Raw genomic sequence first — 18,729 nt, 5'->3', positions numbered from 1 at the left:
CCACATACATCTAAGTTTTCAAGCAATTTTTGAAGTTGGAAAAGATTTTTTTGTTTAATATTTTTAATAATTGTTTAATACGTTTAATATTTGAACATCCATTTTTTTTTTCTAATGTAGTATGGCAAAAAATTAAATTAAAAGTCATAACTTCATCTTTTATACCAATATTGAAACAAAAATAAATAAAAAAAACCACAACAACAAACAATTTATTCAAATTTGACGCATTCTATCAATGTATTTGTACATTTATATTTGTGAATATACTTCAGAGACACAAAGTGAAAAGTTGGTGTTTTTGTTTTAAACGATTTTTAATTCATCATGCAGGTATATAAATATCTTATAAATAAAAAAAAAATTTAAGTAAATTTGGAAACTCTAAAACCGGTCTTCTACAATACTGTTCTGTCACGTGATGACGCCCTGGTCCGGTACAGAATGTATTTCCTCCAATATACATCAACAACAACTCATTGAGACTTGTGTAATAATGTACAGTGTATATTATGCTTGTGTGGTACATGTAAGCGACTGATATATAAATAAAGGATACAGTGAGAAACACATTAAATTTCATACAAAATAAATTTACATACTGATATTATATGATACTTAATATAGTTAGCAAAACTAACACAATACCTAAAGCTTATGACAATTACAGAAATAAACATGCAGCAGCATAACACTTAGAAATATAGTTCACCATAAATATTAGCTCAAAATTATCAGAAATCATCTAGAATAACATTTATAAAATTATCAATATTAAGTTAAGCAAATAATTCAAAGAAAGTCGTTCAAAATAAACCAAGCAATGTTTGAATTTGTTGCAGACGACAACAATACAATATGAAATTCAATTATTATTAAGAATAATAAACAAGTTATCATTTAATCATTACTTACTCTGTGGTAGGCTAAACTTGACAACAAAAACGGAAAGCGGTGTTCAACTGCATGAACAAATGGCGGGCATCGTAGACAATTTTTACCCAAACAACTTGCAAAGTTCTAACATGAAAAATCAATAACGAAGAAAAGATAACGCTAACAACATTCCTTCATTCGTCTTAAAGGCTAGTAAAATTAGAATGATGAAGAATAGAAGAGAACTACTATTTTTGAAGTATAGTGTAATTGATACTTTTTTGGTGTTTCAACAACAATTTAAAACCACAATATTAACAAATGTCTGCATCACGATAGATGTGAGGAACCCGTTGGAAACCATTTCATGGAGGACTCCCAAAGTTCCTTGTACATTCTCCACACTCTTGTATTACAAACGTAGCTCATGAACAAAAAGAATCCCTGTAACCCATTCGATACAGCGACGATGTAAGATAGAACTGATAACTCAAGGAACGAATCGATAATTTGAAAACCCCACGTCAGACCTGTTAGAAAAAAGAGCTTGAGACAAACTACAAAATGAAGTCTGCTTTGGTCCAAACCTTTGACCTTTGGTGTAGATTTGATTTTATATGCAGTTGTAATGAAATAAAATGAATTTGTCAGACAAATAACCGACAACGGAGTAATAAAAGTTACAATGTACGCCGTTTTATCATCGGTCAAAGTATTTTGTCTTCCATAACCAAACTCCTGTCCAGAGGAGGCAATGAGGAAAAAACAGACGTTGCCCACAATAATTAGAAGTGGCATACCGAAAGAGTAAATGCAATAGTTTGATAGAGTACGCCGTCTGTCTGTCATAGAAACACTAATAGATTGTTTAACAAAGACACAAAACATGTGATATGAACATGTCATTAGCCAAAAGAATACACATAGCACCATGTAATGTGTCAACGCAAACAGCAAAATTCTTGGTACTGTTGGTGCGATGATATAGTAATTTCGGGTCAAGACGAGAAGTTGTAAAAAGAATAAAGTCGCCATCAAATACATGCTGTTAACACCAGGTACGGTTCGTAAGCTCTCAAACAGACAGTAAGTTCCAAATGTTAAGAAAAGACAGACAATAGATATTATAGTACATATACCAGTTACAGCAGGCAATGGGTTTTGGATATATGAATTTTCCTCAACAAAATCAGATTTTATATTTTCAATGCACGTCTGGTAATTACCATCATCAGATACACGGAAATGCTGAAAAGAAAGCAACCGATTTGATGGCACCAACCGTATTCTGTCCATGGACTCTACCACAAATTCGTCGTGCGTAAGCGTGACCAATTTGCAAACGAGAAGGTTATTTATCAATGCCAATTTAAAATGCATACTTGTAGTATTGTACACTGCTGAAAAGCGCCTACAAGCACCAACATCATCATGGTTTTCAATTACAGGCTCGAGCTTTGGACTTTGATACGTCTGAATAACCGCATAAAAATCAGAAAGTGTTGTTTGGTAAACTGATTTTGTGAACTTTGTTAGGCCAACTTCAACATCTAGCCTATTACCCAGGGTTGAATGCAAGTAAAATGTTACTCTGCTAGATATTGAAAAAAAAGTAGCTTTTGTATTGCAAGACTTCCAATTTAAAAAAGTACTATTCTCGAACTGAATTTTCCACTGATCTATTCGAAGGATATTAGCAATTTTAGTATGTGTCCACATTTCTATTAAATTCAAAACATCTCTGTTAAATAGTGGTTGTTTCAAAGTAACATCCATTCCGACATACATTCCATATCTGAGATTAGATGCACTGTTTAAGAGAGGAACACAAGCATTCTGATAGTATATTTTTCCTGGAAAGCATTCTATCCTCCTGCATGTGCCCTGAAATACAAAGAATATGCAAATTATCTATGGTACATGTACATTAATGATTTATTTACTATCTCTTTTTAATTTTTTTCTCCAATTTCCTGGGGTTATTTGATGGGCAATGACTGAAATTAAGGTAGCTCGCGGGTTTACTGCTTGTGAGAAAACCTACCCTGAATATTTGTCCGCGTGATCAAGGTTTCAGAGTTTAATTTCTAATATTTATTTGAGATTCGTATGCGTGGTAATAATTTTATCGTGTTTCAAACACAGTGTCACTGTTTAAATCAAGTAACGCAATTTCAATATAAAATATGGTAAAATGCATATCTTAGTCGGGAAACGCGTATCAAACCTTTACTGCAAACCTGTAAACAGTTCAGGCGAACGTAATTTTACTCAACACAAGAACAGAGGAGATAATTTTGAATCGACACATAAAAATTAATCAATATGTGTCTCGGCCAATTTTTTGCAAAACAATTTTTAAAAAAATATCACAAAACCTTATATTTTCATTATGACGTTAGCCCGACGTCATTATTCCTTACGTCCAAGAACCATAAAATGGAAATGCGTTGATTTACAAGACTTGCTGAATTACACATTTTAGAACATGCAAATCTAACTAACATTATTATGAATGTTATCGAATGCACGAATGCAATTATTGTAAGGTTGTAAAGAGAATAAATATGGCTCCTTTTCTTTTCATGAAACTAGCTCTGAGTCAACCAATGCAAAAACAATTACCATACAACTATTGACCTATTAATAAGATTGTAATCGCATACGATATACGACAACTAGCTAAAACCAAAATGATTTTGATAGTTAGATCGGCAGTTGAAAATACGGAAGTTATAATTTTAAAAGAAGCGAAGTTAATGCACACAGGTTCAATTTACAGGTCTTAACATGATTTTAAATAGAAGACCTTCAACGCACATTAATTTCCAATAGAATTGAATGTGACAATGTTAGTCACGTCTTAAAATAATTATAAATGTTTGTATAAATTGTAATTTAGCTTTTTTTCAAATATTTTGTTTTCTAAAGACCATTTGTTATTTTAAAAACAAATGTATGAGTTAGCTATGATGGTCAACTATTCACGTCGAATCCTACTGTGACGTAAGCAAACCCGCGAGCTTCGTTAAAATATTTTAAACACAAATATAGTAGTTCTTTTTATGGTACTTTATGTTGTTTTCCGGCATTTCATTTATGTACCTCACAACACCTACACTTATACTTTTAAAGACACTACATCACAAGATGGCGATTTAAATGTTTTGTTAAATTGTTTATATCGTTCGATTGAGTTGTATATCGTCGTAGCTCAGTGGTTAGAGTATTGGAGTTCTGAACTGCAGATCATGAGTTCGAATCCGCCTGGAGTATTTGTTAATGTTTAATGAATCAAATTTTCGAAAATGTAATTTTTCATCCAAAATTACCAATTTTTTTGCCGTTTTGACTTAAATATTTCTTATCCATTGTGATATCTATCATAATTAAGTAATTTTCTGCTGATTTGAGAAGATATTTCAAGGTGTAGTGAGCCACCTAAAGAGTGTTGGATGGGCGTGCCCATTGTTAGGCTATATTTACATGTACCTCCTTAATATAAAGAGCTCTGTATCAAGATATAGGAAAATGCTTAATCCTAAAGCTTAAATATTTGCATTTTTTTTCACTAAATATTTGTTAATGGCCAAAACATATCATACAACGTTTGTCAAAATTTAAGGTTAATCTAATAATTGATTTGTTGTCCTTAAAAAATCAAATGCAGGGGTAGCAATTGACATAACATGTGAATGGTAAATACTCCAAAACAAGGAGTATTTAGTTGAAATATATATATATATATATATATATATATATATATATATATATATATATATATATATATATATATATATATATATATATATATATATTATGAACATTGACACAAACATCAATGAATACCTGTAAGGGCACTTCAATCTGAGAACATTCCTTTGATATTATTTGGGTCGAGTCAAAAGAAGATAACGCAAACATTGATCTATATGAATTACTGTCAGGGAACACATATTCATGTTCAATTTTTTTCACTTTGCTGTATTCAAACTCACATCCTAAATCACCATTGCAAATTTCACAAGCGATATTCTTATACTGAGAACAAACGTGCACATCTGGCAATGAATGGCATATATCAGTAATATTTGAGTCCGGCGTCCAATGGCTGTCACACTCTGCAATCGATGTTTTATTTTAGGGTACGTAATAAGGGTTGCAAATCTTGCAAAACTTGTTGCTATACGATGTATTGAGCGCTTTATCATACAGAATAGGTAAACGAAATTTCTCCAAGTCCTGACAAGCTTTCAAAACATCCGAATCAAAAGACTGCCAAGTCCCAGTCTCATTACAGTTTTCAACATCCACAGTTTTATCTTCGCATACAATTGACTCGCTGTGTGGGTAAAGGGAATGCTTGCAGTTTATGTCTTTCGTGTACTGAATGAAGGAATTCACGTTTGACCAATCAAGCGTTACGGGTACAGAGCAAACAATCCTTACGATCCACGATTCAGTGTTGTATCTTATCTTATTCTGCAATTCATATTGACTTACTGTTGAAGTGTTTAAATTGCCAATCATGCAATAAACATTGCGATAGTTAACATACTTTGTAAAAGCCGAATGTGTGACAGGCAATTGAAGGGAAATGTCATCTTCTATGTTAGTGGATGTACAAAGTGAATAGAGTGCTTGATCTGTCTTAGGACACTCATTTATTACATAATAACCACTATTTTCAGTTGTCTGTGGAGGAAAGGCATCGTTGATACACGAAAGTGGCTGTCGGAATGCAAGATCATCACAGCAATTTGTTGTACACCCAATATGACAGGAACAAGATTCTTTAGAGTGTCGAAGTATAGATGAAAAAGCATTAGAATCACATCTCTTTTCACCGAAGGCTGCAATACTCACTTGCATCAGATTAGTTATATTAATCTGAAGTCGATCAGATAGTGATGGACGGAATCTGACGACTTCTACTTTCCTTTCGTTCTCTATATTTTCAAGAATAGTTTCAAATCTCAATCTAACGATAATGTTATATTCAAATGGATTGGAGACGTTTCTCAAGTATCGAGAGGTATATTGTGTAAGTATACGACTTCCTCTAGAACCTGTTTGATCGATGTAATGTTTACAAAACACATTTCTGTATGGATAGGAAAGCATTGTCTCTGGCTGACTAAAACAAGCTCTGTTTAAATTACTCTGTGAATTGTATAAGCATTTTTTCTTCAGGACTTTTGAGGAAGGGACAGGCGGGTTACACATAGCACAAAAAATGTTTTTATACATCTGATATTCTAGAATAAAGTCACTATGACATGCTTTTTCGATGTCACTGTCATAGTTTTTCCAAGTACCAGAAACGTTGCATTTCGCTACGATGTTGTTTTGAATGCCACAATTAAATGATGATTGAGAAACATGCAAAATATTACATTTTGCTTCCCTTGCTGCTCTCAGAATTTCTTCATACGATGATAAATAGTTAAAATCTTGATGTTTTAAACAATTAAACTCAAGGTTCCAATTTTCAGTTCGATGTATACCATAACATGCTGCACAGAATCTGTTCTTATAGGAAATCTGAGTTTCAGGATCAACTACTGGAGGTGTTTTCATTTTCTCTATCATGTTATATTCCCATGAACAGTTTTGGGCCAATTCTCTGTCTGCAATGGGTGGACAAACGTCCACGACATAGTTGAATGACTGCGTTGTAAATGTTTTGGATAGTAATGCAAAATCTCGACAGTGCACATTTGGCGTAAGCAAGAAGCTTTGGTAGCAACATGGGGTCAAAGAGAACATGCAGTATGGATCGCAGGAGCAGCTCTTGCAGCTAGAATTCACAAGCGGTAGATGGCTATTTAGGAAAGAGTGTGGTAAACACAACCCTTTTGGCCCGCATACTGGAGTGTACAATGACGTCAGGTGTGGAATATCGATAAAGAATATTGATAATGCATATCCAGCGAAGGCCAACAGAAAAAAATAAAACCAAATATATAGCAAAGGTCTTTTTGTCATCATTATCTCATTTGTATTCTTCGATTCCAATAAAGAACATCTTATCTGAAATAATTTTTTAAAAAATTCATTAAAATCACATTTTAAAAGTAAAAAACAAAATAAAAAAGTTCACATTTCATGTTTCAGTATTTAAAACAATCGTCTTGTTTATAAATATAATCAAATAATGTAACTTAATTAAGTGGAATGAGTTTGAGAGTTATGAGATCTTATTTTCTCTATCTACAATCATGATGTTCACCTAAAGATCCGCGATTTCTGATCCTCAACCATTTTCAATAAGTCTTAACCATTCAGATATTTTTGATTAGTACCTTAAATATGCCTTTTATAAAAATGTAATTAGTCTTCTTGTGTTAATATTACGATCAGTTATTTAACGAAATATAATGGTTGGCTTGATAGGATCCAAAGACGTCTGATATATGTAGATGAAGAGGTTCAAGACGGTGCACTGGTACCACTTTTTTCAATCTGATCTCAACATGGCTTTGTCTTGTTAAAATCCGAAGCATTGCAATATTTTAAACACAAAAGATATAGTGGTGAACTTACGTTCTTCAACATGACCTTTAACAGCATTTGCAACATACTAAAAGTAAGTTTTAAATTGTGAAAAGAGAAGGTTGTATTTAAAAACGAATTCAGATTTCAGTCTTCTCTGCACTCATGTTGTAAGTACTCATATCATAATGATATAAATAAGGAATAAGGAATCATTCTTTGAGTATTATGAGGTGATAATTTTGGTCGGGGCGTGATCAAATCCAATAAAGCCCGAAGGGCTTTATGATAGATTTGATCACGCCCCGACCGAAATTATCACCTCATAATATTCAAAGAATGATTCCTTATTACTTATATTTATATAATTTTAGGCCATCGTACGATTAAATATTTAAATATATATTAAACAAACCCCGCTGGCGCCTCGATTTGGCGTCATTTGTATTATGAGTTATATAGTACAAAATCGATACGTAGTGTTATCACAGACAAAGACACTGGATAATGTAAATATATAATGATAAAGATAATAATACGACAACCATATGTTTTATTACATGGACGTGCATGAATAAATTTATGATAATTTAATTCTGGTTGTAACGCGGAATTTCATTGGATTAAAAAATTTAAAATTTGTTTAACCTTGTTTGCACGTCACAAGACACGTCACAATCCATAAACGTTAAAAACGTACTAATCCGCTTGATTTTACGTTTGAATTTTAAACAGATTAGTGTCATTTTTTAGAAGTTAAACGCACTTAATTTGTACCGTTAATTACAGAAAATTAAAGAATAAGGAATTAACTCATTGTCTACCAAAGTTATATTCATATAACCTGGGTTGGAGCTCTTTACGCTTTTTATAATCTGCAAAAAGTAAACTGCCCCCACCCTAGCTACATGTCTGTAGCCCCCGGATGGACGACCTGGGAGCTACAGGGCCTCCCGTAGTAAAAAACTGCAATTTACGGCGCACAAAAAATTGCGCTAGTTTGGACTGATTAACCTTATTCCCAAACATATTCTGTACAAATATTTGTGTCCAAAATATTTCTCGGACATTTTACTACAGATATCATCACTTCACTTGCCTCTGGTATTCTTTTAAACACCATCACAAGTCCCGTAAAGTTAAGTGGAGCAGTTTGTTTACACGTGAAAATGGCGACTCTCGATCTCGAGGTAAATTAATATACTTCGTTTTCCGAGGTCGGTTAGCATGTTTAAAGAAGGAGTCTTTTCTGGTTTTCGACTTGTCAAACGTAAATTTGATTAATTTTTCATTAAATCAAGATGAAAGGAAAATAAAATAGTATATTTTTCTTTCTTTTTTACTATCATACAACTTGGCATAGAAAAATGTAATCAATGTTTAGAATCGAACAAGGGTTATATTTTTTGCGTAATATTGGCGTAGGAAAATATCACATGTTTCGCAATTCAGAATTGCTGCAGATTAATGAGTCTGTTTTAGCATTTTAAAAACAATCAACATTAACGTTGGATTTTTTTACTAATGTGAACTAATAATATGATACTTGGGTTTAGGTATGTTTTTAAAATATGATTTGCCTATCAAATTACATTTTAAAAGCTTTTTAAAGCGCCCATTCTATACATTGATTTTTGTGAAAAAATCACTTAAATAAGTTTTTCTCTCTTATAAAATGGTCAATATATTAGCTTTTCTGTCAATTTATATCTTTATATAAAGTCTTCATAATACATAAAAATCAGATATATTTTATCATTGGAAGCATAAAAAAATAATCAAAATTTCTTCAAAATTTAAGAAAGTTAGAGGAAATGCGGGCTAAGCAATATCAATTTTAGTATAAATATTTATTCCAGTTTAGTAGTATAAGCTGATAGACACTCTGATGATCTATGATTTCAATAAAGATTAGAAGCTTCAAATCTTAAACAAATGTCTACAGAACTACAAAGAGCTACACTTATTTTTATCATCCTTTACGTTGAGGAAAAAGGTAGTTACCTTGACCTGACCTTTATGCGAAAACAAAAAGGTCAAATTCGATTAAACTGATAGAATCATTAGGTAATATGATCCGTTTGACTGTGTCAAAATTTCATGAATTTCTTATTAAGGTTTTCCGCTCCCAGCGGAAAACCTTACTATTATTCTGAAAAATTTTCAAATTTCTTCTTATTTTTTTTTTTCTTCTAGACGCCAACTTTGATCCTTAATATCTCGCTCGTTTGTTCACCGATTGTTTTGAAATTTTCAGGACTGATAACATGCCGCGTGATGTTGTCGTTGCATATTTTAGTTGAGGAAAATCCCTATCCAGTTTTGAGTTATTCCCCTTGTAGTAAAATTTAACGACTTCTTTTGCCAGGGGGTTTAGCTTTAACGATGACTGGCAGAGTCTCAAAGATGGGATGGTTTGGAAGCTAATACATTGAATTTGTGCGAGATATATTTTATTTATTATTTAAATGCAAATAAAAGGGGTGGTATAGATGTTGAAACAAATGTAAGAAAAAAAAATCAAAAAAATTCGCGTATTTTCCGTGTTAGTTTTCTACCTGATAGAAATTTGTTATAACATGTATTTTAAAAGTTATTGGTCTTACCCAGACCTTTCATTCGGTATACCGAAAAAGGGGCTGGCCCTTATAATTAGGGAGTTAAAGGCGTCCAAAGTTTCTTGTCAATAACTTAAAAAGGAATAAAAATTTCTAATGCATTATTGAAGCAAAGTTGTAAAGAAATTAATTTTGAATCCTTCTTTAGTATTCAATTTAATGTTTTCGTAATTTATAGCCAGTATTTGCAGAAACAATTGTTGTCAGTTCGGTCCATTTTTTGTGGGGGTGCGCACGTTTATGAGGTTATGAAAGGGCTTCTTGTAATGCACTAACTGATACATGTAGCGTGCAAAAATAATTCCACATAAAATTCCCAAATGTTTTTATTCATATGTAAATTTTCTTTTCATATAGATGCATGTGCTTGTAGAGCTGGACGTACACGTTTAACGCCCCACTGTGTTACCGTAACAGAGACATTTTGAATTGTTTCAGTACTGGGAGATGTGTTAATAAAATGGTTCCAATGCATGGTAATTAAACTCAACTTTTCTACAATACGTATACACGGCCATCTTATAAAGCACAATGTGTATTACTGACATGACAAATGTACGCTGGCAATTTAATACGAACGCGGGATTGCTCCCGATAGAACAATTCTTTTAAAGCCCAAAAAAAAAATACTGATTTGCGATGGATATAATATAATTATCATCGTGGAGATGATTTTAAAAAGTGAACTTAATATTCGTATACGAGAATATTTGAATCCAAAGCCGCTAGTTTTAAGTTACGGTTATTAGGGATATTAATTATGACTTGCCCCGCGTTTCAGGATTTTTACTTGCAAAACATCTACAAACGAAAATACCAAACAACCTTCAGCAGCAACTTATAAATTATTTATTCCATACACAATTCTAAAGAGGTGATTAAATAAATTTTATAAATGCTTAATACTTGTATTTGCTATCTTCCATGGAAAAAAGTGGCATGGAAAAAATGTTGTTCAATGTTCATCAAATACGCTGTGGCCTTAGCAATCGAAAATAATTAACAAACTGTATATTGATAGATTGTTTTTTTACAAGTTCTATAAAATATAGACTCAATGACTGAATTCTTTACCGTTTTCCGTCTGGGTTATTTTGAATCACGTGTGTACGTTATGTGTAGCCATATAGATGAACACTTTAAGTGTTTAATTTTAAAAAAAAACATTGTGTACATGCAGAGCAATGCAATGCTAGGACATTTAAATTCCAACAATGTATATGGTGAGTCCGGTCAGACTGATACTGGTTCCGCTTGTTCTACAAATAGCGAATGTAAGACGAAGTATTTGGGTGTTATATTTTAAAAAAATATAAGTATTGCTTTCTTAAAAGCTTGCATTACTCAACAAAGTATTTTATTGGAATCATTTTTAGTTACCTTAGCTGCATATATCTACCGCTCGGTCTGTATCCCGGAAAAATTGACTACCATCCGAAATTTTTCATACAAGGTCTACAGACTTGCAGCTAACATTACCTTTAAAAATACATTTTAGAATTTGCCGCTGTTTATAAATTCATTAAAAAGACGCGCAGAATCAAGTGGTAATATGTCGTTTGAAATGGGATTTATGACGTCTATTCATATTGTTTTCATTAAAATTATTTCATTATTCCAAGCTTGTGGGTGGAATGAAATCAGTTTCACATGTTATATGACATGAAGATGTCCTCTCCCCACTATTTCTCACAGCAACTATTTTTTTAAAATTAACATAAAAAAATTGATTTATCATGGAGTTGCCCCCCCCCCCCCTTTTGGTAGCATGTAAACAAAAATGGTATAAAAATCATGAAATTGTGAGTGAAATTTTGAAAATTTTGGAAAATTCAATTTTTCTCTATTTTTTTTTTTGCTTGTCAAGATTTGTTGGATGAGTTTGCCCCCCCCCCCCCCACTTTCAAAAACGATGCTACATGTACGTGCTTGGAAATTACTAATTTCTTTATTCCTCTCTTTAATAACAAAACAAACTAACAAACATAACCGATCCAGATAAATATAATTACATGTATCAAAAATAAACTTCAAAAACAAACTACACATTCATCCTTCACCCACAATATTGCCTTTTTCGATATTTGTCATCGTTGTAGACCCGTGTAACAATCTGTTAAGTAGGTGCTTGCACGAAAAAGAACCCCTTGATGATCTACATTTTCATTAACGCATACAAAGAAAAATTATATTTTGATTTATTTTTGAATTTCTTTTGATGTTAAAAAAAAAAAAAAGAGAAGAAACTGGTCCTCAGTCTCTCTTTCTGCCTGTTTGTTAGCGGTTAATCCAAGTTCATTTTGGATATCCTTTTGTAATTTAAAAAATGCGATGTAAATTTTTTTTCATGCAATATTTCGGATAAAGCAATGGAGAGTTGTTTCTTGAAATTGTATTAGACCATATAATTGTAAAATGCTAACATTGAAAATTATGCCCGATTTCTTTCTTTTTTTTAAGGTAAAACTTTATTGATTTAAAAAATGATTCTTTGAGACAAACAAATTGACATAATCAATAAGAGTTTGACAATCTCTAACTGCAGGTCTGTAGATTTTAGTCAGAAAAAGAATCGGATGGACGACCTAGGACACAGATCGTCCATCCGAATTTCTTGAAAATTGCCATTATTTTCGTACGCAGACGCAATACTCACCGAGACTAAATGGTTCGTATCTTAAGTTTTAAGTTTTAACTGCTTTGAAAGGTAATATTGGTTTTCTGATAATTATGAACATGAATAATTAAATAAAAATGGTTAGAATTACAGTAAAATTACCGGCATCGGTCTTCTCCGTGCGCGGATCTAGAAGGGGAAGGGTTCCAGACCCCCCCCCCAGTGGAATTTCTTTCAATTACGTGTACATTATAAACTTACCAAATATGCCTCGGACATCCCTTGGCAAACTCAAATAACCGTCTGACTTTTCAACCTCCACACCGGAAAAATTTTCTGATCCGCGCATGTTCCCCCTCCTCGAAATACAAAATTATTCTTCAAAACCCCCTGTAAAATTTCCAGGATCTCCGCATATATACTAAGAGCTTCATTGGCGCTTGCGTTCGATAAAATGCGTGTAAAACGTTTGCCAATGGTCTTTTTACCTTCGTACCGGGCATAACCACAGTCCCACTCTGTGAATAAAATGCGGCGAATCAAACTAGAGACAACGTGTTAAGATCTGTATTTGCTTATAAACATGTAGTATCATCGTGCAAAATGCACTGTTCAATTATAATTTTTTTTTTACCTTACTTGTAAAATTCAACATCTGTTTCGTAATTTTTTTCTCACAGTTTATTTCTTTTTTATTTAGCGATTGATACTTTTCAGACTTTATATGTGATTTCAAAGAGACAGAGTGTCATGTCTCAAGGACTGTTAATCTCTTAAAACAACATTGTGCAATTATCAGATTTTCATTTCTTGGACATCAAAGACTCATTAAGTTTATTTAATTGTTTTATATCTGTGAAGCTTTCACTCAGCTTACTTATATCATTACCTGTCAATTTATACTCATTTTTAAGATTTGTACAATTGTCAATGCGCAGTCTGGAATACGGCGGCCAGCCCCGGCCACGTCCGACTCTCCCAGAGTCTTGAGTCCGGAGGCCACTACTGGCCATATCCGACTTGTTTGTAACATGTCTGTCTGTTAAATTGTTGTAATGTTGCCATCGTTGAGTCTCGTCCAATAATGTGGAATCCTGCATCAATTGCCTGTTTATATCTCTGGAACTGTATACTGGTGGACCTTCGGGAATACGGCAAACCTACTCTTCGTTTTAGCTTACGGCCCACAGCGCGCCACAACCTTATACCTTTTACACTTTACGCCAACATTCCCTCACCCGGTTCGTACTGCACACGACCGATGCAGATCCAGACGAATTCTCTATCACCGTAAAATCTACGCGGTCACAGACATATAATACTTTGTTTCTCAGTGTTTACACATCTAATTTTGTACTATGTTCAGCTATCAATTTTTTGTAATACGTCACAAGTATGACGCAGCTACGACGGAAAGCCTAATCGTTGCTTGCAACGAGCTCGTCTCTAGTTATAAGAAGTATGTTTGATAATGAAAAGACTATTTCCTTAAGAGAAAGTCTGAGGCAAGTAAAGGAACAATATCAGTAGTAAATTGTCTGAAGAATTTAATGGTACCTATTGTTTTCACAGAATTTGTGTGCAAATAAGGTTAATCAGTCCAAATCTAGCACAATTTTTTGTGCGCCGTAAATTGCAGATTTTTAGTATGGAAGGCACTGTAGCTCCCAGGTCGTCCATCCGAATTTTTTCAGACCGGGAGCTACAGACCTGCATTTACCCCTACCCAGGTTATACGAGTGTAACTTAGGTAGACATTGAATTCATAAATAACCGCTGGTGAAATTCGTACTCATTGATGTGAATCGAGTGCAATAAGCATAGAAATTATTCGAAAGAATTACAGAGTTATATAAAAAAAAACTACATTTATCAATATAGCATCGACATATATATTTTGTCTTTCAGCAAAATTACTTTACGAATAAATTTACTTACAGTTGGTGTAAACGGAAGAAAATTAAAATAATTTTAATTAGTTTAATTAAAAGACCATTTCCACATAATATTCAACTAAAACCTAAGATAAAACCAGATGCTTATTGATAAATTTTTAAATTGAACCTATATTTTGAATTAAAAAAATTAATTGTCATAGGTTCAAAAGACACTACGGCCCATATTATGAAAATCAGACTTAAAAAAACATTTCAGTTCGGGTTCGGTATTTTTGTACTATTCATAACAATCGCAGCTTCTCGGGGCTTTCCGGCAAGCTCGGAAAAACACCTCGAATGTATTAACATCACCGGATGTTGGAATTTTATACAAAATGGGGTCACTTCCATTAAAATAAAGCCTTGAATGTCGCTTCTGCGTCCTATTTTAGGGTATATCGTTGACTATAATGAAGTATAGCACACATCTCAACAGATCGTAAAAAGTGTTGTTTTTATATCAAGGTTTATAAAAAGGGGGCTTGTCATGGACGCCTAGGTAATACATTCGATGTGTTTTTCCGAGCTTGCCGGAAACGCCCGAGAAGTTGCGATTGTATTCATAAATGTACAAACTTTCAGAAAATAACAAATAAATCCTTGAAATCAATCTATTTACTTCATTAGAAATAATAATCATTTACAACCAATGAATATACACATCGCAACATGTTACGGGGTTTCGCCTAATCTATACTATTGTGATGGATTTTACCATCGGGTTCGGAATTAATATACATTACCACATAAATATATATCTATTGTAAACAAAGTTAAGTTATTACCTGTACCTTATCCGAGTTGGACGTCGATTCTATCCGTCAAACTTTAGAGGTTTCCAACAACTATTAACTCATACATGTATTTGTGAGTATATACCTTCACAGCACTATTACGCATCCACATTTTTCATAAATTAAACAAAACACGTGCAGTGCTCAGGAAGATCGTCCTGGACTGGTTTGTTTCTTCTTCTCCAAATTAAGAATTGTTCAAAGATTTTTAAAATAACCAGCATCATTAATTTGTAAGCATGATTTTCGTGCTTTTATGACAAGAGTTGCTACAATATTTTTGACATATTTATGTTTGTTTATTTTAAAATGAACTGAAATTGGTAGACCATTTATGAATTATCAAGAAAAGGATGATGTGTTCCATTTAGAGAGTCCTTTTTTCCTCTTATTCCCTGATGACCGTAGCCGGGCAAAGATCTTGAAGTTTTTAGTTCAAGTCAATTACGGCCGTTAAAATCCACGTGAAAGGGATTTTTATGTACTTCACCTGTCACAATCAACGTTATTTCGTACTTTCTAGCGATACAATATGTATATTTGAATTTTAACACATGTCTTTCATAGCTGCACTGTTTTTTTTAAACTAAAAAATAATGTTACAGTTGGAAATCGGTATGAATTTTCTTTAATTGCTTTTTATGTAGAGTTTGTTTAAGTAAGCATATTTTCAATTGTTGTTATCCCATTATGTTAATCACAATATGTTAATCCCCCGTATCCTTAGGAATGTAGGGAAATTGTTTGTGGAGGGTAATCGTGTTCAAAAATCCAGACATGTAAACTTGTAAATCCGAATATGTAATCGTGTTGGCATGTGAGTCTGAGTATGAATATGTGTAATTCTGATCGTGTAACCTATAAAATTCGGACATTAACACGTGTAAGATTTGACTTAGTTCCTTCGCATGATGCACAATTTGCAGATTTATTGCTTTCATCAGTTAATTAAACATTCAACTTTTCACACTTTCAATCCGTAGTTTCTGCATTTGTATCTTCAGGCTCGGCAATAGCACATCTGACATAATGTAAAGTCTACAAGTTTGTCGAATTTTTACATGACCTTATATGGCAACTGCCTTGCTGCAGGGAAAAGGCAGGCCGTAATCGCCGGAATGGATGAAAAATAAACATAATATTCAGCTTAACTGTTGCAATAAGCTTTTAATGAACGACACTTTTCTATCGAAAATACCGGTATTATTTTTAGAAAAAGTTTTGAGGTATGATTGAAACTGGACCAAACAGGAAGAGGGTCATGCATATAAAAGTCGTCGCCGTTGTGACGAATGCGCTAATTTCTGTAATATAATCCTCATGGTATTTTACGATAAGAGTTAAAAAGAAATGCCTCATATCTTATTTCTCTAAAATAATTTGACAAGTAATTTAAACTAAAAAATAAATTAATGCGTACTCTTTTCTAGAAATGAGACGGATCAAGAAATTTCCTATGGGGGTAAATAAATTTTAGCGGCATGAGGTTCGGAGACCGCCCTGAGGTCCCATGTAGCTCCATTGCTTCTGAATTGAAAGAAGTTTTAGAGAGAATTTTTAACCGGGTTTTTCGATTATTGAAATAGTGAAAATGGCGAGTGGGCGAGTGGCTGCCAAAAAGGTACCCTTATTATACCGATAACTCCTCGTACAGTTTTCGAGATAGAAATTGTTCTTTTGCATATCAATTATACATACATGTATATCAGAGGTGTGCATATTGCTAGGATTTTGATTTCTGATAATTTATCAAAAAATATCATCTGTTGAACTTAGTCATTTTTTGGCAAAAAAAATTGCATATAGAGTACCCTATTTCATTGGATAGGTAGTATTTATCATTTCAGGATTGACAAATGGATTATGGATACTGTTCACACAAAAGAAAACCCGGTTTGCTGTCACATTGACAGCTTTTCTCTTGTTATTTTTGTTATTTTTTTCTGAATAACATTTGTAGTTAGAATAAACGACCTGCAGAGATTTTTGAAATATCAAAATGATTTTGTTGTGCAAGTGAAAGATAAATAATAAAACAATCTAAAACTGTTATAAATAAAAAGAAGTTTTACAATTCTTAATTTAAGCACCAAGTTTTGTTAAAAATTGAAAGGTTTTGAAGAAATAGTAATGGTATACTAGTATGTTTATATTTTTGCAATTATGATTTTTCTTCGGAAATTAGATTTCTGAAAGTAAGGAACAGGGTGGGTCAGATAAATTTGATCGTATGTGAACTGGTAGAGTTTAAATCATAAAATATTTTAAAATACATGTATATACTGTATTGACGATAATTTTACCAAATTAAGTAGTCGCTTTATGGCAAACAGTACATGTTTACAAGTGGCTGTAAAGCTGTTTTATAACAGCTCACCGGAAATTTTTTATCAACCAATTTCACAAAGTGAGTCTGTATTGAACCGACATCCAGGACGTCTTGCTCATGTCCCGTAATAATTGCTTGAAATTTTGAAAAATGCCAATTTTTATCTGCATGATAGGCTTTTTTCCCTATATATTGCCGACAATGCAAAAGGAAAGATTTTTGAAAAATAATTTATGCACATATTTTAATTTCACGACAGTTAACCTTATCTTTGGAATTTTTATTTATTTATTTTTAAAGAGGGTATCGCTTCTAATGTCTCATATTAATCAAAATCTCAAAACCAATGTCTTTAAGTTCTTTGTTTTTCTTGTCGATAACTTTCCGAAAAATAATACTTTCTAAAAAAAAGTTGTTATCCAGAGATAATATGATTATAGACCTACCTTATATATTTTTTTTATTTATTCCGTCCCCATTCCGGCGATTACGGCATGCCTTTACCTGCAGCTAGCCTTTTTCTATCAGTGACGTCACTGATTCCATATATGGTCATGTCAAAATTCGACAAACTTGTAGACTTTACATTTGTTGATTTGCAACATTTCAGAAAACGGAAATACAAATGCAAAGGCTTCAGATGGAAAGTGTGTATTATAGTGACAGGTTTCATTTTACAGCTGTAATTAGCATCTGTAGGAAAAATTAGATTGAAGACCTTCGGGGTGAACTCTAAAGTGTTTATCCCTGAGTTTTATAGGTTACACGATCAGAATTACACATATTCATACTCAGACTCAAACACCAACACGATTACATATTCGGATTTACAAGTTTACCTGTCTGGATTTTTGAACACGATTACCCTCCATAATTGTTCGGTGTAGTATTTGCTACGCATTAGCCTCACAACAGCCATATGCATATTTAAACAAACAACAATTTAAAAGTGTGAATCACCAATCAATAAATTAAATGATAAAAACGAAACACTATCTTTGCAGTTATGTGTTATTGGTTGTAGTGGGGTGTCATGATTGTTTTAAAATGAAATTTATTTAGT

At 32.9% G+C, this 18,729-nt stretch overlaps 1 protein-coding gene across 1 annotated transcript; it reads right to left on the bottom strand.

Moving 5' to 3' along the window:
• Nucleotides 1–383: 383 nt before the first annotated feature.
• Nucleotides 384–5,899, bottom strand: LOC136272479 (probable G-protein coupled receptor Mth-like 3). The gene is made up of 2 exons (XM_066074112.1): nt 4,726–5,899; nt 384–2,760 (listed from the first exon to the last, which is right to left on the bottom strand). The coding sequence occupies exons 1-2, from the start codon at nt 4,798–4,800 to the stop codon at nt 1,207–1,209; spliced, it is 1,629 nt and encodes a 542-aa protein (XP_065930184.1). The 5' UTR covers nt 4,801–5,899; the 3' UTR covers nt 384–1,206.
• Between the last annotated feature and the right edge of the window lie 12,830 nt (nt 5,900–18,729).

This window comes from Magallana gigas, chromosome 10 (assembly GCF_963853765.1).
Source record: "Magallana gigas chromosome 10, xbMagGiga1.1, whole genome shotgun sequence".
NCBI lineage: Eukaryota > Metazoa > Mollusca > Bivalvia > Ostreida > Ostreidae > Magallana > Magallana gigas.
The sequence above is the reverse complement of the archived record's forward strand: the minus strand, read 5'-3'. Positions and strand labels throughout refer to the sequence as shown.

Coding starts and splice junctions, on each gene's coding strand:
- LOC136272479 (XM_066074112.1), bottom strand. CDS start 4,800: ATGTTTGCGTTATCTTCTTTTGACTCGACCCAAATAATATCAAAGGAA. Junction 2,761..4,725: donor AGATTGAAGTGCCCTTACAG/GTATTCATTGAT, acceptor TTTGTATTTCAG/GGCACATGCAGGAGGATAGA.